The 24,356-nt window shown below is 37.6% G+C and overlaps 1 protein-coding gene across 1 annotated transcript in view; it reads right to left on the bottom strand.

Annotated features, from left to right (window-relative positions):
• LOC104162426 (triadin-like) overlaps positions 1–24,356 on the bottom strand; it is a gene marked incomplete at its 5' end in the record, with an annotated part of 187,016 nt that overhangs the window by 13,873 nt on the left and 148,787 nt on the right. Inside the window, one exon of the mRNA XM_009701141.1 lies at positions 413–564. Within this exon, the coding sequence (XP_009699443.1) occupies positions 413–564 (152 nt within the window). The remainder of the gene's footprint in view (positions 1–412; positions 565–24,356) is intronic.

The raw sequence follows: 24,356 nt of genomic DNA, 5'->3' as shown, positions 1-24,356 counted from the left end.
ATTACTGAAGGAAAACAATCAAGACAGTGCTGTGTCCAACAGGTTAGTCAGAATATGGGTGACCATGAAGTCTATCTTACGTGTAAATAGCGCTTCCTCTTAGCAGTGTAGTTATTCTATGATATGAGACTGGTGATCTGAAGCATCACACAAGCTAGGGAGAGGAACTTTGCACTACTTCACTAGGGAGTGTAACAGCAGACTAAGCAGGGACTGCTAATCCGACTGGCCTGCGGATACAGTGCTGGAGGGCCCTGCAGACAGGTTGATGCTGTGCTGGCCAGGGGGGTCACAGGCAGGGCACTGCAGCCACTTTCGGTGTGCTGGGGTAAGCCTTCATGCTCACATGAAGAAGGGCCATCAACCATTCAATTACTAGGGATTTATGTACAATTTCATAATTTTGGCTTACTTGCACGTGTTTAGAAAGACTAACAAAGCTCCTTTTTCCAATCCTATGAAGAAAACTAACATTTGCATTTTCATTGTTCTTTGCAGAGATTTTCATCCCTTTATTACCTTTGGTTTTTTCGTCTTTCAGATGTTTCTTCTCAATTGGTTTTTCTAGCAAGGAAAAAGTAGCACAGTTCAAGATTGATAAATTGACTGCTGAATAGATTATTACCTAGAGTTTTCAAGTAAAATTCCTTGAAAATTAACATAGATCTTTTAAAGGCTGTTTCAAATAGCAGTACATGCATAATTTTTATATCATACTATTTTTATTGTAATCTTCTACATGTATATGCACACACAGAGTAAATTCCTACCTTCTTTTTCCTTAGCTGTCTTTGTTTTTTTCGTGGCTGGAAAGAATTGCAAGGAAACAACGTTAAGTGACAGGCATCAGAAATATGGGGCTCTTACAATAAGGACATTGCACAAAGCTGATCTTCCTAGTAATTTCCCTGGAATAATAAATGGTGGTAAATGTGTCTCATGGCATGTATTCAACACATCTAATATTACAACAGTGGCTGCTACCCTTAGTGGCAGTAGCAGTTCTGGGCTTTCTGAACAACTATTGGAAATTGTTTGAATATTACTGGTTGCAGAGTAGTTTGGAAATTCCTGATAAAGGCTTTAGGCACTAGAATTCTGTAATTCCCTAACTACTGCCAGAACGGTCTAATTATTGGTGGCCAAAATGCACCAGGGAAGGATCCCTCTGTCTATTGCCTGTTTCTTACTCTCTTTCCCGGAGCAATCTCAATCATCTGAAACAAATAAACAAAATAAAGCCCTAGGATATGGACATAGATGGACTTTTAGAACCACCAAATGGGACCATTCTGAAGTCCTGCATCAGTAGATTCTGATTTATTTTATTTAGCTTATTTTTCTCTAATTGTACATTCACTTAGAACGTGTGCTTTTTTCTTTTCAGCATCCTTTTCCCCAGCTTGCAAACACAGATATTTGGTCTGTGACTTCATTCAACACGGCAGATTGAAATTAAGTAAGGTGTATTGCTTCAGGCGCCTGGGCCCATTTCAGTATTCTCTCTTGACTACAGCAGAAAACTGGCAGGCTGCCTTCAAATTGTTAATTTGTACTTGATATTGTCCAACCAGTTGTAATAACACGTTGTTCAATGACCTCTGGTGTGTGTGTTATCTGATTAGCACTAGCTTGCTCAGTGCTGATCACCTGTGTCTAACTCATCAAAACATGCTGCAGAAGATGAACAGGGAAAATAACAGAACCGACTGATCAGAACAGCTTTTGGTAGAGAACTGCGTAGCTGCAATGCTGTCAGTTAATCAATGCTGGTTTACATTAGCATTGTTCATTGTTGATGAACAATATGTATTAATCAACACTGGTATTAATTCTTTCCATGAGACATACCAGAGAAATCTAATATTTACCTGCTGTTGGGATTTCACCTGTTGGCACTCCAGAAAAATAATCAGAAATGAAGAAGTGGGGAAGGAAAAGAACATGAGATTCAGTACCTTGTTTTTTCAAGGCAAGTAACCATTTAAATAGATCTTCTTTTTCATCTGCAACTTTTCTGCAGGGTATTAATTTGCCAACAAATGTACCTTAACAATGGGCCTGTACAGAGAATTTCACAGTGAAAGCTAAGAGTCTCACTCTTTGAAGTGCTATAATCCAGCATGCAATGGTTCCTGCAAATGCAAACAGTGTGCCAATCAAAGCTTTCCAGCAAGCAAATATTTAAATAAAGTTATTTTTAAATGTGCATTCAAGGTTATAGCTGACTATGCTATTTTCCAAAAAAGTGTATCCAGTTTAACTGTTACCTCTCTTTTCTTACCATCCACACATCCCAGCCAAAGACTGACATTGACCTTGAACAGCTGGCATTCCTCCTCTGTATAACTGTTTCTCCTGCATTATCGGTTTGCCTTGTCTTTTAAGAGTAAAAGCCCTTGAGAGCTGGAAAAATTTTGACTGCATCTTTGCACATCACCTAGCACAAAAGCAGCATATATTCCCGTGCTACTATAAAACCCATAAAAATTAATGAAAATTGATCAATTCAATGGGATAGAAATTCCCTGGTGTAAACCATGATTACACTTTTTAAGTCAAAGGAATGAATTAAATTGTGACCTGGAATCCAAGAATTTTTTACCCATCGCTACTTCATTAGTCCCAGTTTTATTTTAGAACACAATTTTAAGGAAGGATAATAACCTCACTAACCATGCAAAACCTTTTTTCCTTGAACCTAGAGCTGGATAAAAAGGGAATATGCTCATAAAACATTTCAGGGTCTACTTTGATTGAATTATCTCTGTATTTTCTTCATGCTGAGTTTTGGCTTCAGATGAACACGAGGTTCTACAGCTCACACCAAGGTGAAAATGTTTCAATCAATGCTTTTTCCACAGGAGGACTGAGCAGTTAAGCATGATTTTCACTAACACATGCCATGAAACATTCATTCAGGTCTTCGTTCATAAGGAGACTCATTGATGTCAGTGCTCAACACTTAGGCATCACAGGCATTCAGCATGCTGGTGTTAAGTGCTAACACGCTGAAGTCCTTTAATAGTTACATTTCTGCTTATGATCATGCTCATAGTTGCTGAAAGCTGATACATTATTGCAACGTTACCCATGGATTAATACCTCTTCTCATTTTCAGAAGAAAAAAAAAGATTTGTCTGAGACACTAAATCTGGGAAAGGGATTTATGCTCTCACTCCCTGAGGCGGTGTCTGACTGAGGGATTGGGACCATCCCAGTTATATGCATATATCCTAATTTAGGGTTAATGATTGATTCTGAGTTTCATTACACGTTCAGATTTGATATAGGATCAATTGCTGTCAAAGACCCTCCTGCATGCTAAAACAGAAAAAGTGAAAAATAAGATAGTTTACTAATTGCTTTTATAATTGAGTGAGTGGCTGTGTGGCATTTAGCTGCCTGCTGGGTTACACCACTACAGCAGGTTACTATAAAAATTTATTTGTTTTTAATCTGGGGACTTTTCAAACTCAGTCTTGTATTTCTGTACATAACCTGTCATTCACTTAATGATACAATCTCTCTACTGATTTAAACCCCATTTACTTTTACGGTAAGACTGCACAGGGTACAGTGTGTGAATAAATTCGGCCCAGGATAAATGCATGGATTTATTTTACATTCCTACTAGACTTTAACTTCAAAATCAGTGAGCATTTTGTGTCCATGGCTACATCTCATACTGAATTACATGATAACTATGTTCATGTTATGGCAAGTATACTGCACACCTGGCTGAGAAATACACAAAGCAAAGCTATATAGAGCTCTAGAAATAGAGGCGGCAGTGATCCAACTAAGTGTTCTTCTTTAAGTGGAAAAAAGCAATTTAAAATAGGTAGCTCTGGTGCTTAAAATCTTGAACTAGATCTATTCAAGGATGGTTAGCTCAAAATAGGCAGTGTAAACAGAATTACTTTTGTATATGATCATAGGTCTGCTTGTTACAGTTTTTTATTTTATCTTTTTTTTCTTTTGTATTTTTTTTCATTTTCTTTTTCTAAAGGCACTGTTAACCTTTATAATCATTTCAAACAGCAGGATATAAGCTCAAGAATGTGGTACAAACATCCCTCGGCAAAGGTCAAGGGAAAATATCTTGGCTATTCCTTATATGCACATTATGCCAGGGTAATATAGCTCTTGATAAAAAAGCATTGTAGACAGCGATTTTGGGTTAAAATGTTCCTTATTGCAAAAAGCATGAGGAATTAGTCACTGAAAACTCCGATGATTCTCTAATAGTGGAAAGTGCCATCAGTGGGTGTCTCAGATAAATCAGTGCAGAAGATGTCAAATGTCAGTGAACACATCCAGTGAATACAAGACTGAACAAATCTGAATAATGGAATCAAATAGAGGAAAATTTGCTTAAAATACTGGCCAAAATGGAAATAAACCCACTAATAGCTGCAGAGGAAGCAATAACCTTGCAATGATAGCTTGAAAACTGAACACTGCAGTTTAGGATTGCAGATCCTTCAGTGCTGGCACATTTCAGATGCTTCGTGTTCCCCCTTTGCCTTTGGAGCTTGCGTTCTGAATAGTGTTGTGTCTTCTGACAGGTGTTTAAGAGCGTGTTTTCATCTTGTCTAACTTCAAGCACTGAATTTAAGAAGCTTAATGAAATCAATTTGCCTTGTCTTGTCGTCAGGAAGAGGTCTGTGTCTCATGGGGCTTGGCCTTGGTTTTGAATACTCTTTGTAGATTACTTTTCATCAGAATAACACATGGTTTGGTCTTCATGTGCCAGGCATAGTACCAAAAAGAAAACAGAGATCTTATGCTAAAGAGGCTACAACTAATTCATCTGTGAAGGGCCATACTTCAACATTTTCCCAATTCAAAGCATGCAGTGTAAACACTGTCCTGCTGATTGCTGTCTGATCATGATTTGCAGCATATAACGTGTAGTGACTTGCCACAATAAGCATAGATCCCAGTCTTTATCTATTCAGAAATCTTACTGACCTTAACAAGGACATTATCCAATGACTTTACTGGAAGCCTTTGTTATGCAAGAAATTCTCCTTGAATCCTCCTTAAAACTAATCTAAAATGGAAATATTCCTTTCTCTAATTTAATTAAGTTTTTTATTAAAGTAGGAAAAAAAAGGTGTATTGAAAAAAGGCCAAGAATGTGTTTAGTGAATTAATGAAATAAGTCATTTCCAAATGGTAAAAGAAGTAATGAAAGGTTGTCTAATTCAGTTATGTGACATTCCATTTTGTTGCTTTTAATAAACAATATATTTGCATAGGATAAATAATCTGTCTACACGCACCTAAAATCACCAGACATCAACTATGCTACTAGCATAGTTTAGTTTGGTTTTATAAAAAGTAAAAATTGTGAACAGAGTTTGAATGTTGCAGTTTCACTATATTAAATTATAAATGTACTTCGTTTTGGTGTGTTCAGCTGTTACTAAGCAGATGGAGTACAAGAGTATCTGTAGTATAAGCAAGAAAATAGCATTGTCTGACATGACAAAATTGCAAAAATGCAAATTAAGACAACACGCATCTGAAAAGAAGGTTTATATTCCGTAGGAAACAGGATATGACACATACTTGCAGTGTTTTTCAGTTTGACTGGAAAGTAAAAAAAGGAAAGAAAAATGGTCAGAAGTGCCAGGTGGCACTGTTACGGTGGAGAATGGCTTTATTTGTTCTATGTATCTACTGCATATTGAAATATAATTTTGAGTAATTTCACAGTCATTAATAACAACCTAATGATGGATAATGATAGTAGGACTGTTCTCATCTACACATGATAATTGCTGTGTTAGGGTTGAGGATGAATAATACTAACAATAAGAATGTTAATTCTTTACTTATTTCCTTTTATGGAGAAGACTTTTTTAAACCCATGGTGATTGCTTCTCAGGGAAACCAAACAGTGCTGCTTCCTATACCTGCAGTAATTTTGCTCTGTCTTGTACAAGTGAGGCTGCATAGACGCTATGATATACAAAGACATTTATCATAGATGATGGATAGTATCAGGTCATGATCTGAATAGCGTATTGTGTAATACCTGCTGTGGACGAAAATTAAACTATTGCTGGTCCTGAGAAATTGACTCATACAGGAAGACTGTGAAGTCCAAATAAATACCACAAATAATACCACAAATAATTAGCAAAATGAAGCCATTTAAAGCAAGCACTTTCACAGAAAACAGTTCAAATTCTTTGCTGACATAACTTCTTTGACATAGGTGGAATTACAGAAGCAGAAATTTGACCTTTGATACATGTATCTTAAAATGACAACTGGCTTTGTAAATACACACTGTGCTACCTCAGCTATGGTATGACCCGTCAAGGTCAAGGCCATTCTATAGGGCAAAATAGATCACAGGACCATGATTTTGACATTTGTCATATCAATTATATTTTGCAATTTTGTGAAACAATGGTTTCAAAAATAAGGAATGCATAAAATACAGGGGTGCTTACCTAGTTTTGTAGGAGAAACATCTTTTTCGTGTCTGACTGCTTCATGCTCTACATAAAAGAAAGAGCACAACAGAATTGCCATAATGTTTCTAAGTTACAATTTGTATGTACTTTTTTTTTTTTTTTTTAACTAAGAAGGGTTGCATGTATATTTTTCAGGAATAAACATTCATTTTCTCTTGCTTCATGCTGTTATTTTGGAAAAAAGACACATGACTAGTTACTAACAGATTATGCACAAATATATTATTGCCACAAAATAGCGAAGCTCAGTAGTACTGCACATAGATCCACACATAAAGCTACTATTAATGATACTAAAAGTTATGCATGTATCTTAAGGAAGAAGTCAGTTAATAGGGGCTCGCCTCAATTTCAGAAGTGTAATTTGTATCTACTCCCCTTTTTTGTTATTTGAAAGGAAAGCACAGAGCACACTCAGCAACCGTTCACTCAACATTCATGTTATTAATTCAGACATACTTGAGCTGAATTCCCAAAGTCTTGAACACATCCTATTCTATATGGAGAAATTATATCTAACTGTGGAAAATTAGAGAACTAGCACTGCTTGGTAGGCAATACATATTTTTCTTTCTCCCCCCCGCTCTCATTTCTATTTCATTATTATTACTGGAAAAAAAAGTTTGACACTTCGATATTAATTTTGTTGTTGTTGTTGCGGCTTGTGATATGGGAAGCATAGAATGAGTTGACTCCTGTGCTGAAACAATTGGTGATGTCAAACAGACTTTTAAATAGCAATGACAAGACAGCATGTTAAATGAAAGTAAAGGAAGACTATAATTTTAAGCAAAACTAGAAGTTGCTAAGGAAGAAGTTTCATATGTTAAAGTCAAAAAAGCCACACATATCCAGCTATTTTACAGGAATTTTTCTGATCAAGGTAGATACCACGTACTTGCTGGCTTTGCCTGGACTACAGAAGACAAAAGAAAGTAAATTGTAATATTTAGACATAATGAGAAAAGAGATTCCATTTTTTTTTTCTCTTTTTAACATTCAAATATTTTTATGGCAATCAGTTGTCGCTTGTTCCTAGCTTCCCTTACTCATGTAAAGACACACAGCATTCAGATCCCTAAAATGCAGGTAGGCTCTGACATATTTAGACCTTTGCAACTCCCACTAGTGCTGAAATAATGCGGTATCCTGTAATTTAACACGGTAACACATTTATGTATTCCAGGATCATTTCTCCATGTGTAACAGTGTAAATCAGAAGTAGCTCCAGACCAGTCAATAGATGATTGGAAATTTTGGGTGAAGTTCAACTGGTTTGCAACATCAAGAACACACTGGTCTACATTTTTAGTCAGGAGAGCAGTAGTCATCTCCAGAGGCTAGTACACATCATTATAAAATGTTTGTTAAAGAAAGATGGGATGACTTACCCACTGTTTGAAGTTGCCTGTTTCAAGCTCAGTGGGTACTGATGTAAAAACTTACAAGATATTTGTGTAGTGGCTTATGTTAAGTTGGCCAACCTGAAATATTGCATTTTCAGTTTGGTTCCAACAAACAGGAAAAAGATTTGGCAAGCACATGACTCTAAAAAATCTTACAAAAAGTAGTCAAGTCGTGATATTTCTGACAGTTTTTTTTCCCAATCACTGCTAAACCACAGTTTGAGTCTTCTGATTTTACTCACAAACTAAGAGTGAAACTCAGTTGACCCTAAAAATAAAACGGTGAATTTAGATGTGAAAATCCTGTACATTCAAAGATATAATTTATTCCTTCTCCAGACTTGTTTGCCTGTCAGTAATTGCTAACTCATTAAATATTCAGGTTAGAAATATATTGAAGTATTTTGCATCAATTTCTCCAATTCTATTAACAGAAATATAATTTACATGGTTTTGAACAAGCTACAACAGTTTATGGTCAGATAAAAGCTATCAAAACAGTATTTTTATTGGATAACAGACAGAATGCTGCAGAACATAACTTCATTGTAAAATGATAGATCATCATGAGAGTTCTTGTAGAAAGCAATATAAACCCACAAATTAATTATATGAATATTCACAATTAGAGACAGAACCATACTATTCTGTACAACATCTATTCTGCACATCTATTCTGCTACTGCAGAGAAGAAAAGACATATGCAAAATAAGACAGAAATGAGGTAGTAGCCAGCACCATTCAGCTTAAAACAAAAAAACATTTTATTTTATTGAAAATACTCATTATCATATCAAATAAAAAAAACATTGTTGGCATCATTGTCCAAGATTTGGGAACCTTTCATTTTATGTTTGGATCAAGGCTACCCCCAGTAGAACTCAAGAGGTTGATATCTAGAAAAATCCTTCAAGATAGATTTGTATTGGCTGTCAATGATGATGAGAGTGTTCTAATTCCTTGGGTGACTCTTCAGGGCTTCTATAACAGTCAATATTACTTGATTTTTTTTTCTGTCAGCAATATTATTACAAAATCTACAAGGTCTGACTCGTAGAGAAGACCCAAAGACTTAGAGATCAGTTCCAAAAACTTTCTCCCCATAAGCAAGCCAGTTTAAGACCCATCTGAGTTCCTAATTCGACTGGCGATTTATCCTCCTGCATCACTCCCTACTTAGGCACTGGTCTCTGTGCTGTAAATTCAGTCTCTTGCAAGATCTGAGATTGAAAAAAACAAACAGCGATGCCTTACAAGGATATGTGGGATCATTTCAGAGATCTGATTTACAGCTACACCTCATTTCATTAGCCCATCTCTGGCAGAGAAGCTGGAACGAGCAGCTCAAGAGCTGTAATGTCTTGACCTGTCTTCGTCATCAGAAAGACTGTTCTTAGAATTGTATCTGCAATTGCCACTCTGCTGGATTTGCTCTAAGAGTGTTATCAGTCATGTATTTCAAAATACTGTAAAAAAATGATTGCAATGCAAACGTACTAAATTAGATGAGTACTGAATAGTGTTTAACACGCCTTCTCCCCCCAACCCTCTTAAATCAGGAGAGAATGACTTGTTCCTACCTGACTTCTCAGCGGGAGCTGTCTTTTGTTGTTTAATTTTCTCCTCTGTATTGTGAAAGCAACATTAAAATTAGAAATTCACACTGTGTTAGCATAGGTGCATGTAACTGGAAAAATATTTCTATACGTGATATTATACATACGGTTCACAATGACAAAATAAATGCATGTCTTTAGCATCACTTTAGCATCATAGTTGCACTGTAAAATAGTGTGCATGCATTATGAGTTCTGACTGCATGGTGAGATCATACTCCATGGAAAAAATAAATTACTGGGCCTAATCTCTCAGCCACCAGAAACAGCTACATACCTGGTAGTGTCTTTCAGGCAGGCACTCAGATGGAATAATACAACTCTAATAATACAACTATTATAACTTTGTGATCACCTTCCTAAGTGTCCAAGTTCAACAGTTTGGTATTATACAATGCTGAGAACTTCTGCTTAGGTACTACCTAACCACAAATATGAATGGATGTATCCATGTGTGTCTACACTGAAGACGAGAAAGGTACGAAGACCCCCAAGCACATGCTAACTCGCAGAGGCACATCTACATGGGACAGTCTGAATACCAGTTCAAGCCACCTGCTACTGGACAAGCTTAGCTAGACCCAGCTGGATATCTGTCACAAAACCTTAGAGCAGCCCTGAGCTTCTGCTAATCTCACGAGAAAAGCTGCTCAAGTTCACATGCTCTGAGCTGCCTGTGGCTTTGCTCAGCACAGTTCTCAGATGATGTGGACCGATGTTGACATCAGGCACCAGACCTGAGCTGCCTCTCCTCCGAGTAGGATGGTGGATGAAGCTTCAGGCAGAGGCACAGCTGGGACTACACTTTGTGATCAGCTGGGGTTTGTCTTAACTGCCCAACATCCCAGTTAGGTGGGAATTAGGATGTTTATTTTCAGATCTCTACTGTGCCCAGTTTGGTTGACTTGGACTTCACCCTTCCTGATCTTTTCATAGCTCTACTCCCATTTTCTCTCATTTCCCATACCTGAATTCAAATCTCTCTCCTAACCCCTACCTTTCAACATTCACATACATCACTTCTTTTCTTTTTAAATATGTTTAAGACACATTCAGAACCTATTTCCCCTTCCTCTTGCTGATGAAAGCAGTTTACAGCCACATGCCTCTGGCCCCTTCCTCTTCTCCAAGACCTCTGCCAGGCATCAGATTGAAGCTGACAATGGCTGGGTGGAGGTCAGGTCGGGCAGGGATGTCTTGTCCCCTGAAACCATTCAACTTATCTGAGTATTAGTTGGCTAGAAACCCTCCCGGGTAGTCTCTCTGTGCATGCACAAAGCTGCTTGGCTCCTGAATATGAGCAATCTTTCCAGCCTGGCAGTCAAACTTGTTCTTGAATGAGATGATGGAGGGAGGTACTGGGAAGGGGATGGGTGGCTAGAACCTTTTCTATTCTTTGGAAATAAAATGCAGCTCTGCATTGCTATGCTTTTCAGTTGTCATCTGGTAGGTGGCGATTTAATTTCTCTTCACTTCTATTAAGTTTAGGGCTTTTTTTCTCATTACTCAGCTATTGTTATTGTCAGCTTCTTATGAAAGCAGTGAATTAAAAAATCTCATCTCCATTTCATAGTTGTCTGTGAAGTTAGAATTTTTTTATAGCAAAACTAACAGCTTGAAGATGCAACTTGTTGAGATAAAGTATCCTCTTTCTGCTCTGAGATGAGCTTTAGTATATAACAGTGCATTTCACAAATTTAGATTGGGATATTAAGTTTCCCATATACGAATACACAAAAAAACCCATCATGCTGACTTTAAACATAAGCCCTATACCATCCACTGGATAAATAACAAGTAAAGCTCAAAAAGTTTGGAGCTTGTCTTTCTTTGGATATTATCCTTGCTCTTTTGAACACTAAATAAGATATTTTTGCCTTTTCTAATTCTGGTGAAAATTTACAGCAATGTTTGCTGTGTAACTCTAGGAGTTGATCAAATAAGTCTGCGAGTGAATGGCATGTCTGATCCATTTAAAAGTACGGAAGGGATTTCTTTTCAAAATGAATTCATTCTGGAAAAAGGAGTGTCTTGGACAGGCCTGTGGACTTGCATTCATCTGGGAATAAATAAGATAATTCTTTGCCTATTCTGCAACCTAACCACAGAGCGAGTGTTGATCTGCTGATTCCACGGGGCAACACCCTGATGCATTTCCTGGCAGATCTCCAGGAGGAGACTCTGTGGTTTTTTCTCTGAGTTTGTGGCCATTGGTTGTAACCGGAAAGAAAACTGAAGGAGCAGATTATCAAAATTTAAGGAGAACACTCTCTACAAGGCAACACACTTCAAGACAGGAGGAATCTTCACAAAATCATTTCTGTTCATCATCAGACTCAATATGAAGAAAAGCAGCGAAAAAAAATCTACGGTGGATAATACATAGTATTTTGGCAAAAACAGAGTCTGGCAAAAAAAAAAATAAAAATTCAATGAGCTCATAAAGCTACAAAAAGTCCAAAAAAATTTTTTGTGAATATTTCAGAGAAATTCAGATTTTGTTCTGATTTTGAATAAACCCAAAGTTTAAAGTTCTGGAATATTTAACTGGACAGAATTTCTTTCCTCTGCAGAGCTGTAGTTTTGCAGCACTACAAGCATTAATATTCATTTTTTTCCCAGATGTATCTAATTTAAATGGAAAAATACAAACCTGTAAACATTTCTCTGTGTATTGCAGGCAGTTTCAGAAGAATTTTATCAGGAATGAATTCTCTTGCTTTACTTGCTCTCACACACATACACAAAACACTCTTTAATTAAAGTATTTCCCTACTGGATCAATATATTTTCTGAAATTCTCTAGTTTCTCAGTCATGTGATACTTCTAAGTCTGATGACAGGAGGCATAAGAATAATAGTTTGAAGCTACTCTGAATCAAGGTGAAAAAGGAGGCCACTGCTTTGTACAGAACGAGGCTTTTATAATTCAGTTTGCTAACTCAAGAGCACTCATTGGCACACAGCAGGCAGAAGCACCATTACCACCAGTGCTTGCAGATTAATACTTCTAGTCACCAACCGAAACTCAAAACAGCCACTGCTCTCCAAAGCAACCATTAATCACTTGAGAATAGATCTTTTATGCTAAAGGAAATTTAGCAAGATTTTTTTTTTTCTTTTTTCCTTCAAGCATTTTAATTCCAAAGGCTTTAGCCTGGAATATACTGTACTATACTCGAGTAAGCTCCTAACCAGTCCAGTGTACTGGTTTGTGACACGATGCTCTGATGTTTACAAATGCCTCACTAGAGAAATTTATTTTTATGCTGCTATCTGGACAAGATCAGGCTGATTGTGCAGCAGGACTGATTTCATTAGGTAGGAAATGCGAGTGGTGGTCATGTCACCTCCCTGGGCAACCCCTTGTTGGACCACCACTGAGCCCTCCCAGGACACACAGAGCTGGGCAGGGTGGCTTCTTTGCTAGGAGGTTCTCGCCTTGGCTGAGTCCACCTGCACCCACCTGCTGGCTGAAGCACTCTGCTAGCTCTTACTACATAAAAAGTGATCAATGAGGCCAAAAAAAAAAGCTTGGCCTCTGTGTCTTTGAAGGCTGGAGTGAGAAACATTGCTGTTTTCCCCTGTTGGCTCAAAACCAGCAATACAACTTTGCTAAATTAGCTACTCAAGGCTTGCAGGAAACCTCAAAATGTCTGTGGAAATGCTTAACTTGCAAGTAGAATTTTGTATTATAAAAACAGATGAGGAAAACAGTAAATGCATAGGAGAAATTGTTTTCTTTCAAAAAAAATTCAGAAAGAAAAGTGTAATTAAAAAAAGAGTACCTGCTTATCATTACATAAGGCTTTAAGTGGTTTATCCAATCACTTATTCATGAGTCCTTCATTTTTATGTGAAGTTCAAACAGCAGCACTGCCAGCAAAGGCTGATGGGACGCTGATACTTGCATTTCAGTGCCCACTGCATCTGGTAAGAGCACCCAGGAGTGATGTAAGTAGAGCGCCAACGGTTGAGTTTTCCATGAGTTTGTCCTCTTAGTCTTGTTTCTTCACACCAGACCCAACTGTGGATCCCTGAGTGCCTTCCTCCTCAAGAGGCATGATGAGGAACGAAGCCCTGGTTTGAAAGGGGGACCCTTGCCCTGCTCACCACAGCCAGCTGTCACTGGTTATTACTTACAATTTACCCGAGTGCATGGTCAGCCCAGGATTATTTTGTTTTAAATTGTTCAGCTCCTGCTCTTTTGAGATTCAGAAACTGGAGGCTGCCTCCGGGCAGGCTATCATGTACCCGGTGAGACAGTAACTCCAGCTTTTTTGGGATCAGACTCACTTTGTGTAGCAACTGGTTTACTGAAAAGGCGGAGACGGGGTAATTCCCAGTATTCCTCTCTGATGTACTGAAGGGCAGTAGAGAACTCCTTCCCCAAACTCTGGAAAATGGGTATTGTTGATGCTTACGAAGCCATACTGCACCATTGAGAGAAAGAGGCGCAGGAACTATGAAAAACTGTAAAAGCTGAATCCTTCAAGTTAAATTTCACCCTCATTTTTGTTCCTCTCCCAAACTCTGAAAAAACCAATGATGCAAAGCAAAAAAACAGTGCCTAGCTCAAGAAAGTCTCCAAGTTTTGCAAACTATGCATAACCTTATTGAGTGGAGCCTGGAGTAACTGGAAACTAAATTACCAAACCTACCTGGCTTAGTCTGAGAGATAGCTTTTTCATGTTTAATGTGTTCGTGCTCTGCAAATAAGGAAAATCCCTACATTAGAATGCTTTCTAATTCTTAGAAGATTTTAAAAACAAAATATTTTCATTATGATCATAAAAGATGACTTTGCATTATATATTCACACTAGACTTGAGAAGAATTTTTTGATAAATATCTTTCCTGAGAAAAGGTATTTAATTATTTTTTCCCTAAAAACTTAAAATAATGAGAAAAAAAATTATTTTTACTTTTTAATGTGTTTTAAGAAATCACAAAATTTCATTCTGTGTTTTTTAGAAATATCACAGAGTTTCTAAAATTGTGAAATGCTTCCAATACTACTTTTGATTGCTATCACCTATCTCCTGTATAGAAAATTTCTCCTTGATGTTTAATATAGAAATCATGAAAGTATTTTATTGCAACAGAAGTGGGTTTGTCTCATATAGAATGGCAAATAAAAGTTCAGTATACTGCATAAAGAAAAAATAGCTTTCCATATTTCTCTGTGAGCCTGGATGCCATAGCTATATTGTGAAGCAGTAACAATAATAAATATTATACTGTATTAAAATATAAGCTGTATGCAATTTTGTGCTGTTTAAAAACAGCATGATATCCAAAACTCAGCATTATGAGGCAGAAAAAAGAAAGCTATAGCATTTCAGAGGAATGTTAAAAATATGTTTGATTCTGATTTATAGCAGTTATGTCTAAATAGTGTAGCAGGTAAGGACTGCAACATACCACGAGAAAAATCTCTGTATTGCTTGGGTCAGCGCCCTAGCCAGAGAGCCGCACAGACCCTTCCTCATCTGTGCCCCCCGGGATTTTTTTGCAGGGCGAAGCTGCCACAGAGGCAGAGGGCACAGGCAGGTCTGACCTCAGCCTGAATTGGAAAACAGTTTCCATGCAAACCCGGACCTGTGAAATGCACCTGGTCCTGCATTAGAGAGTCAGTCGTTGAAAACTAGTCAAAATTTCCTGTGAGATTGTGTTGATGAATCCCATCTATAGCTGCCAAATCTTTGACAACATAAATAAACACCTTCCTCGTAAAAGCTGAATTAACTAAATTCTTTATCAACTTGATACTTACTGTGTTCATGAAGTTTCTCTGAGGTAGCTAAAAGTAAACAAAAAAGGTGTATTTTAATATCTTTGTGACCATAATGCAGGATTTAATGCATTTATTCATGACATTTGTAGACACATAAGATAAACATTCAGTGAAATCTATATTAAAATGTGCAACAGTTTGCGTTGTCTTACTTACACTATCCGCCCCAGACATCTAACTGGGACACTTAGTTGAGGAACACAGGCACCCTGAATTCCTCATTTGGTTAATGTTTGACGCAAACACCCCTGGAAGGCTCTGCACCTCCTCACTACATGGTGACCACATATCAAATCTAAGGCAACTACCTCGCAAAGTGAAGTGCTCAGTTCAGTGCCCACTAAGAGAGAGGGCAAGTTCAGACCATAAGGTGTCCAATACTGGACAAAGACAAATAAATTTAGGTCGAGTGAGGAAGTGACACCTAGGGCTGTTTACATGTAAGAATATACGTTGCCGACAATTGCATCTGCCCTAGTGAGGTCAATGAACTTCAGATGGATTCAGTGATACGCCAAGGAACAGAAAGACATATCTGAAAATGTAATGAACATAATTAGGGCACTTCTAAACAAAAGGACTCAGCATTTCAGTGCCGCAGCTCCTAAACTTTCTGCCATTTCATTTTCCACTTTTTTTTTCAAGAAAAAAACAGATGAAAACAAACTGAAAACTGAGCTGATACTTTCCATGGACCTTAATAGAACATTTCCCAGGTAAAACGAGAGCTCAGGGAGCTGTTCCCAATACCATTATTGGTTCTACAGAGGGAGTGAAATGCCAACACCTAACCCACCAGCTGGCTTTTTCTTCTTGACTTTTGCAAGGCAGCTGTTGTTTTTAAGAGAATAAAGGCTCTGCCACCTGCACGTAGCCTCCGCTGTGTGTGAAAGAGCATCGTTGCACAGAGAGACACAGCAGTGCAGGGGATGAGCTGCCTTTGCAGGCCCAGCAACACAAGCAATAATTCTGCTGCTCTGAGCTCCTGGGCTGTGATTCCATGAGCTCCCAATTTCCCATTTGGGGCAAAAAGTAACCGCTGTGCAAGTGGGTTCTTGTTTTACTTGTTTTCCCTGCAGTATAAAACTGCTCCCATTTTATACCCAGTCTCTATTTAATCCAAGTTGTTGCTGTGCATTTAAGGAGATAGCAACTGGAGATGGTGTGCAGAGCAAAGTGAAAATAACAGAACATTTTTTTGGGTAATAGAGGCGTAAGAAAACTTTCTTGTAAATTTAGGCTCAATTGTTTTGCCTAAACACACTGAAAACACAAAAAATGTTCCCAAAACATCATAAACTTAGGTAAATTCTATTGTAATTGAGTGTCCATGAAATATGTCTGCAATTTGTAGAGGAAATTAATTTTGTATTGTGTCGAAAGATGTAGCAAGATATGTTCATCTAGCTATGAATTTCAATTTGCAAAAGGAAATTCATGGCAAATATTAAAAAAATTCTGAGCTTCAGGGGCTGGTATAATGACTTACGTAACTATCACAGAATATTGTGCCACACAACAATTTCAGTGACCACCAAAAACAATCAGAGCTAGGCCACATATGAACAGCATTAATTTAAAGACTCTTTACTGACACTGCTTAATGAATTTTACAAAGAAGCTTTTGTTATATCAAGATCTGAACTGGATCAGTGAAATTATCTGGTTCTACCCTCAGCAAAAACATTTTTGAAATTTCTTTTGTGTAATTCTAAATTAAACTTGGTAACCAGGCTTGGTAGTTATCTTGCTGTTTTTCACATTCACTTGAAGTTTTATTTGACTCTTGCCTGCTATTCTGAATGCCAGAAGGGTATTAATTATATACGGCATATTTTTGTAAATTAGCTTCTGATATGGGTTCAGAAAAGAAATCCTCTGGTTTATTGAACCATAAATTGGTGAGGCTAAAAGCGGAATGTGCTTTTAGATTATAACATGTCTATTTTCCATCTGGATAACAGTCATTTGCCATTCAGAGAGCAAATATATTTGTGAGTGTGCACACTCTGTAAAAAAAGAATGTGTCTTGCAATGCCAGAACTATTTGTTTTAGTGAAGAAAAGCAAAATAATTATACATGCTGTAGCTGAGATTATTTCTAATTGGATAGTTACATGGGGATTATAAATAAGAAAGTTACTTCCCATTAGGCTAAGTAAGAGCCTGGTTCATCTCTCATTAAAGAAAGCACAAAGAGCCTTTAACAGGATTTGGACTGGGCATTAGAAGAACACACCTGTGACGTTAGTCTGTAACAACATTACAGGCCAAAAGAGGAATCAAGATCAACAGGAGTCTTTTAATGGAATTCTCAAGATTTGTGCCTTCATCTTCCAGTTTACACATCATGATGAACAATAAATCTTTGATTTCCTTATTCAAGCTAAGTCAGTCCATTCTTCCTGAAAATGAACTCTAGAAAAACTAACAATTTGGCCCTCAGAAACTAATGAACATTCTTCTTTCAAAATTCAGTGGGAATACTGTAGTCTGCAAGAACTTCAGATGCTACAGCATTCTACCTAATCATCAATGCACTTTTATTTTAAGGTTGAATACAACAGTTTTGTTCTAGTTGGTGCAAGGTTTTTCAGACTGTGGAGCAACAGTCTTATCAAAAAGTCAACCAGAATAAAACATATTCCTTGCATTGGGCCAGTTCAGAATGTCTCAGATGATAATAACTTTGGGAAAAAAAGGGATTATTAGGATTTATCATTCTGTTCAAGAGCAGGTCCCCGCCTTTGTAAACTTATTATCTGTGCTCTTTGTTATTCAAAGAAGTGAAATGTTCCAAGTTTTCTAGATAAGCTGACCTGATCCCTCATATCTGCTTGTGTCCTACTCAAGTCCTGCTGGCTGGCTGAGCAGCTGGCAGACTGCTTGTGGAGAAAAAACGGTCTAATGAGCATATGTCTGAAAAGATGACTCCTCACAAAACAGATTAGCTGCAGCAAGTTTCCTATAAAGAGAATGGTTTGTGCTCACCCTGACCCCTGCTCTTCATTAGAAAATTGCCTTGGTGTGTATAGTCAATAGTTATCCTGTGGATGCGTCAAAGTAAAGAAAGCAAGAAGAGTGTGGTGGTGGCATAAATAGAGGAATTTGGGGTGTGATTATATTAAAGAGCATGCTGTGCAAGCCTTGTCCTTAGAGGATCTCTTCATTCCCTACAGTGGTCATTTTACATTTCTGAGTTACTTTAAACCTAGCATTTTTCCAGGATATTTGTCCAGGTTTCTATACTTTAAGGAAGTATTAAGCCACATTAACATGGCAGGTATGAAATACAAAGTGATTTCTCTAAGGCTATCCGGAAGGTTTGCAGGGAAGCAGAGGACTTTAGCTTCCAGCGAGTGCTCTCACTTGTGTTCCTTAGCGGGGAGTGCTCGTCTGAGTCGGTGCCGCACCACAGACTTCCTTTGACCACTCTTTCAGCCGGACACTGGTGACTAATGACGACAGGGTAAATGGTTAAGGCAAACCCTCCTAAAATGCCACGGTTTGCCATTACAACTAATAATTAACCACTGATATTAGAACCTGTAGTTTATTCACTTGCATCAGACTGATTTTTCTATTGCCGCTTTCTGCCGAAAAAGCAGTCAGACTGCTCTTGCATTTCTTTCTGCCTTGTTGCCATTATCAGAGCAGCCTGGTCCAAGATATCTGCCTTCATAAAGTTAGCATGTTTGTGTCCTTGCCATTTGGTTTGCCTTATACCTTGGGGCTGCACAGTGAAGGACGAGCTGACTGTCGGTTTCAGGGGATTTTGCTGTTGTTGTCTAGAACGACTTGTTTTTTAAGACTTATTTTTAACTGGTAAGTCAAGAGTACCTTATGTAACTGGGAAAAACAAAATGTAGTTCAGAAAGAGGAGGGATGGAAGAAACTTTATCATGGTGTAAATATAGTAGAAGTAGCAAAGAAGTACAGACATTTCCAACATTTTAAAATGATTTTTAATGAGAGGAATTGCTTCAGCGTGAATCTGAGATGCATGCCTATAGGGAACATCAGTAATGATCCCAATCTTTCTCTGTTTCCCAGTTTGTCAGCTAAACAATAGAAGTGCACTGGGAAATGTAAGTCTTGTTGAAACAGCAATCTTGTATGATAGCACTGAAAGCTAATGTCTTTAAAGTACTATAAGTCTTAAAATCCCAGGAGGACAAATCTTCCATCGATGGAGCTGGAAAGAGTAAAATTTCAGTCAAATGCAGATGAAGTACATGTGCTGCATTAATGCATTTCATCTTTAGGCACATGTGGCGTAAGACCTGAAGAGCTTCCTCTCAGTATCATCCTCAGCTTCTGACGTTTTCATGTGCTCTTCCCTGAAATTGTGGGATGGGAACATACAGATGAGGTAGAATATGCTTAACAAACTTTCACTTTTAGAAATATCAGTTTTACATTTGCTTATAGCTAAGGCAAAACATAGCCAAGCTCAGGCCATGCTTTATTGCAACACAGATTATTGACTCATAAAGGGTAATTGGGTGAAATTGGGCAGAGATATGTAGGATGGTAGAACGATGACATTTTTTTCTGAATATTGACTTTAGTTTATGCAAAAATAGTGTTCACCATTCTACATAAACAATTGGAGCCAGAAAGAGCACCTTTTGCAGATGTTAATAATTATTAATATTTGAATCTTCAATCTATTTCTTAATGCCTGTTATTTGTGAAAGGTGACAAACTAACCCCCTGGGTGCAGATTCTATGCAAATACTTAAAATATGAAGTTCTTTGTTGAGCTCCTCCTTAACTATGACTGGATTTGTAAAAGTATAATCACAACTGAATATATACTTGCACACATTATTCTAGAAATTCTAGAAAAGAAGAATTTTGGAGGAGAGATTAGTTGATATTAAGAGTGGAGAAGAAGACTAAATAATGAGCTTTTGAAAAGACAGATTTTTCCCAGTATGCTACCCAAATTAATATGGTGATTAAAGCAGAGGGCTAATGACTAGCTTCTGGAGGCAGAACATCCTAAGCCATCTTTGTTCCTCATGAAATGGTGCTGATCACTGTTTTTGTTTTAATTATGATTTTGTAAGAGCACATTTCTGAAACTGATGTCTGCATAGATAAAAAAGGAAATATAGATTACTACTAGAAGAACTGTTCATTCTGGAATTGCATCTGAATAGAATACCTCTGAGCATTCATTTGCAGATATCTTTAGGCAGAGCAATAAAGTAATAAATTACCCCATGGGGAAATTTTTAGCCAATTAACCATGTGTTATATGGATATCCAGGCATTTAAGCATATTATGCTGATTTACAGGTAAGTGTGTTGCTGACATGATGCCAATATACGTGTATTAAACCTAACTTATGGTAAGCACACAGGCCACCAATTACACAGATCACTCTTTCTTCAGAAATCACAGCTGTTTCATAATCATTAAACTACTAGTTTAACTGTCTCCATGTATTGGTAGTAGGGGCTGAATAAATTACTGTTGTACTTTAAGGCAAGTAAGAACGATTAACACAAGTTGTAATCATAACTGCAATTGAAATGCTACGTCAGGTCTATAAATATGAATTGTTTTGCAGGTTTGTTGTTACATAAGACATACAGAGAAGTATAATCTCAGTTTTACCTTGAGTGGATTACAAAGGTGTAACCACTGACAAGGTTTAGATTAAATCCTGTTGAGAATAAAATTGTGGGCATTTTTTAAAGAACAATGATGCAAGTTAACATCATTAGTTTTATGCGCCTTAGCTATGAAAACACTGAAAACGAGGTGCTAGGGAGCTAAACATAGAGTTTGCAGCTTAATGTTAAGAATTCTAGATTAAATATTTGCATTAGCCTTCCATCTAAGTACAATGAGAGTGGATATTCAATCAGCTATTAAGATCTATACATGACTTGTGTTTTTTTCTCTCTTTGGATATCAGATTCTTAAAAGAGAGGGAGAGTGGTTATAATAACTAACAACAAACTATCCTGAAGTTCATTGCAGTTTGTTTTCTATGTTTGTTACTAAACATAACCATGTTCCTCGTTATATTCAAGTTGGAAATATAACTATCTCCAGGGGCCAATTCTTTGCATTCTGACAGATATGTGACAGGTGAAACACTCTCTGCACATGCATATTTGTCTCTATTAACTCTAAATTGAGACTAAGGTGAATAGCTTCAACATAGATGACTAAATTTAGACATCTGAATTTGTATGACTTAAAGTTTCTGAATGATTAAATTGATCCGAGGACCTAAAAAAGTTCTTTAAATTTACGAATTCAGTGAAAAGTCTTCAGCCCACTCACTTATCATTCCTCTGCCTACTTTCTACTTATCCTGAGTGAGTACTTTGGAGGGTGTTTTCTGGTCATGTCTTATCCTAACTGAAATATCTTCAGCATGGAAAGTACATGAGCCTGGTCCCTCAAGATCTGACTATCACTTAACAGAGGTTGTATAGATCATTAAGTCTCACACAACCCTGCAAAATGGTCATAAATTATTTACAACCCCGTCCTGGTTTCGATTGGGATAGAGCTAATTTTCTGCTTAGTAGCTGGTACAGTGCTGTGTTTTGGATTTAATATGAGAATACTGTTGATAACACAGGGATGTTTTAGTTGCTCCTAAGTAGTTCTTGCCCTAAGTCAAGGACTTTTCAGTTCCCATGCTCTGCCAGCGAGGAGGGGCACAAGAAGCTGGGAGGGAGCACGGCCAGGAGAGCTGACCCCAACCAGCCCAAGGGATATTCCATACCATAGAGTGTCATGGCCAGTATAGAAACTGCGGGGAACTGGCTGGGAGGTGCAGATCACTGCTCAGGCATCGGTCAGTGGGTCATGAGCAAATGCATACTGCATCACTTGTCTTTTCTTAATTTTTGGTTTTTGTGGTTTTGTTTTTGGTTTGTTTGTTTGTTTGTTGTTCTTATGCACCTTTTCATTGCAATTATTATTGTTATTATTACTATTATTATATTTTACCGTTATTATTGTTAGCATTATATTTTATTTTATTTTAGCGGTTAAACTGTTCCTATCTCAATCCATGAGTTTCACTGTTTTCTGATTCTCCTCCCCATCCTACTGGGAGGGGGGACAAGTGAGTGAGCAAGCAGCCGTGTGGTGCTTGGTTGCTAGCTGGGGCTAAACCAAGAGAACCCTCCAAGGTAGCTGAGACAAGGTAAACATAGGTCAAGAAAATTTCAGCTAACTGACGTAGACTATTCAAAGCATTTTACATAATTCATGCAAATTCTCCATTCATCAATATTCCTTGAAAATGCTGGGGTTTTGTTGCCTGAGCATGGGAAATCAAAGCTCACCAATGTATGGGCAGTCATCTATTAAATGAAAAATATCTTTAGGCAGGGGTGGATTTACATTGGAGAATACCTTGTCTGCAGCTTAAAACTCCCGTAAAGTGCTCTGCAAAACTGCGTTACTTAGTTCTTAATCTGATTCAGGAAGACAATGTTAACTACCGACTCGAAGATCCTTTGGGCTCCATCGTGTGGCTAATTCAATGAGTGTTACCTCTTGAGAGAGATGTCTACCTTCAACTACGGTCAAAGTAGCGCTGCTAGTTTAAACACCATAGTAGCATGTGACTGTTTTTATTATTTTCTCATACATAATGTTGAATTTTTGACAATATTTTAAGAAAATGCTTCTAAAAGTATTTCTACTTTTTTTTTTTTTTCTCTGTTTAGGAATACACATTCTGTTAGGGGGCTGTGTAATACACTTTGCAGTTACAGAATTAGGTAATCCACTTATCCTTTGAGGTATGTTAGAAAACTACATAATGAAGGCGTGGTTCATGTTGCACCAGTGGCATTTGCAGCTGAGCAGAAATCCCACGCTGCCGTGACCATTTACTTTATGAATAAGAAGGATGTCATCCAATTTTTGTGGTCAACTCCAAAGCTAAGCAGTTCTGAAATGCACTACTACCCAGTTCTTTTTCTGTTTGGAAAGCATCTTGATTTTTACATATATTGAAAAGGGACACTGCTGGCCTTGGCCAGTTCATACCACATTCTGTATGCAGAACAGTAGTTTCCAAGTGATGGACAGGATACCATTACCAGGAGTAATTGAAAGAAATACTCTTTTACTGGATTGGCAAAAATATGTCGTTTGGAGCTGGAATGTACATGCCTTGCCCATTTTCTGCATTTGTTTGATATTAGCTGCACTCATACCATGATGTGTTTATTGGGAAAAGGTCAAAATGTGATTCTGCATACTCTCCTGTCAATTTATTATTGATGAAACTTGTCAGATGAATGTGTTTTTTGGCTTTCTAAAAACTATTAAATGAATTTAAGAGCAAGCTGCCAGAGTGATAATGCTGAAAATCAGAATGGGAGTCATGTTATTGACAGGCAACTAGCTTCTGCCTCTCACTAGCTTACAAGTACTCACAACATCAAACTGTAAGCAGTCTATATAGAAGATGAGACTCTCAGAAGACAACTACCCTGAATTAGATGCACACTATAACTTGCTCCGAGAAGCAAGACAGATACCCCTCTCTCTCATGCGTTCATTAGCTATAGGGAGCCTGGAGAAATCAACTTCCTGGAAACCCAGGTTCATGATTCACTTGAAACAATGAGACTGTTCTTCTTACACATGTGCAAGTGGATGCGTAACCCCCAGGGATTACGTGATGGTTAAATCCTGTTTGGGTTCACTGGAATCAAAGACGAAACAAATCTTCAGGCAAGCTTTCCTGAGACTGACCTGGAGAGAGAACTTGCTAAGCTTGTTAAGATTGCTTGCTTGACATCCCCACCTCAGTTCATGCCCGCTTTGGTCAGAAATTAATAAGATGTGGGAGCTATGAACTGAAATGGGAAATTCCATTTTATGCAGAACTAGGAAACCTTGAAATTGGCTTTAATCTGGCTCCATTCCACATAAAGTATTTTAGCAACTCTCTATAATTACGAAATATTTTTTAAATATAAAAAAACTGTTTTGGTTTAAGAATAGTAACATTTCTTTCCTTTAAAAAGGGCACCTAAACC

Source organism: Cariama cristata, unplaced genomic scaffold (genome assembly GCF_000690535.1).
Source record: "Cariama cristata isolate BGI_N322 unplaced genomic scaffold, ASM69053v1 scaffold5605, whole genome shotgun sequence".
In the NCBI taxonomy this organism is placed as follows: Eukaryota; Metazoa; Chordata; class Aves; order Cariamiformes; family Cariamidae; genus Cariama; species Cariama cristata.
Note: the sequence above shows the minus strand (reverse complement) of the source record. Positions and strands in the feature narration are given on the sequence as shown.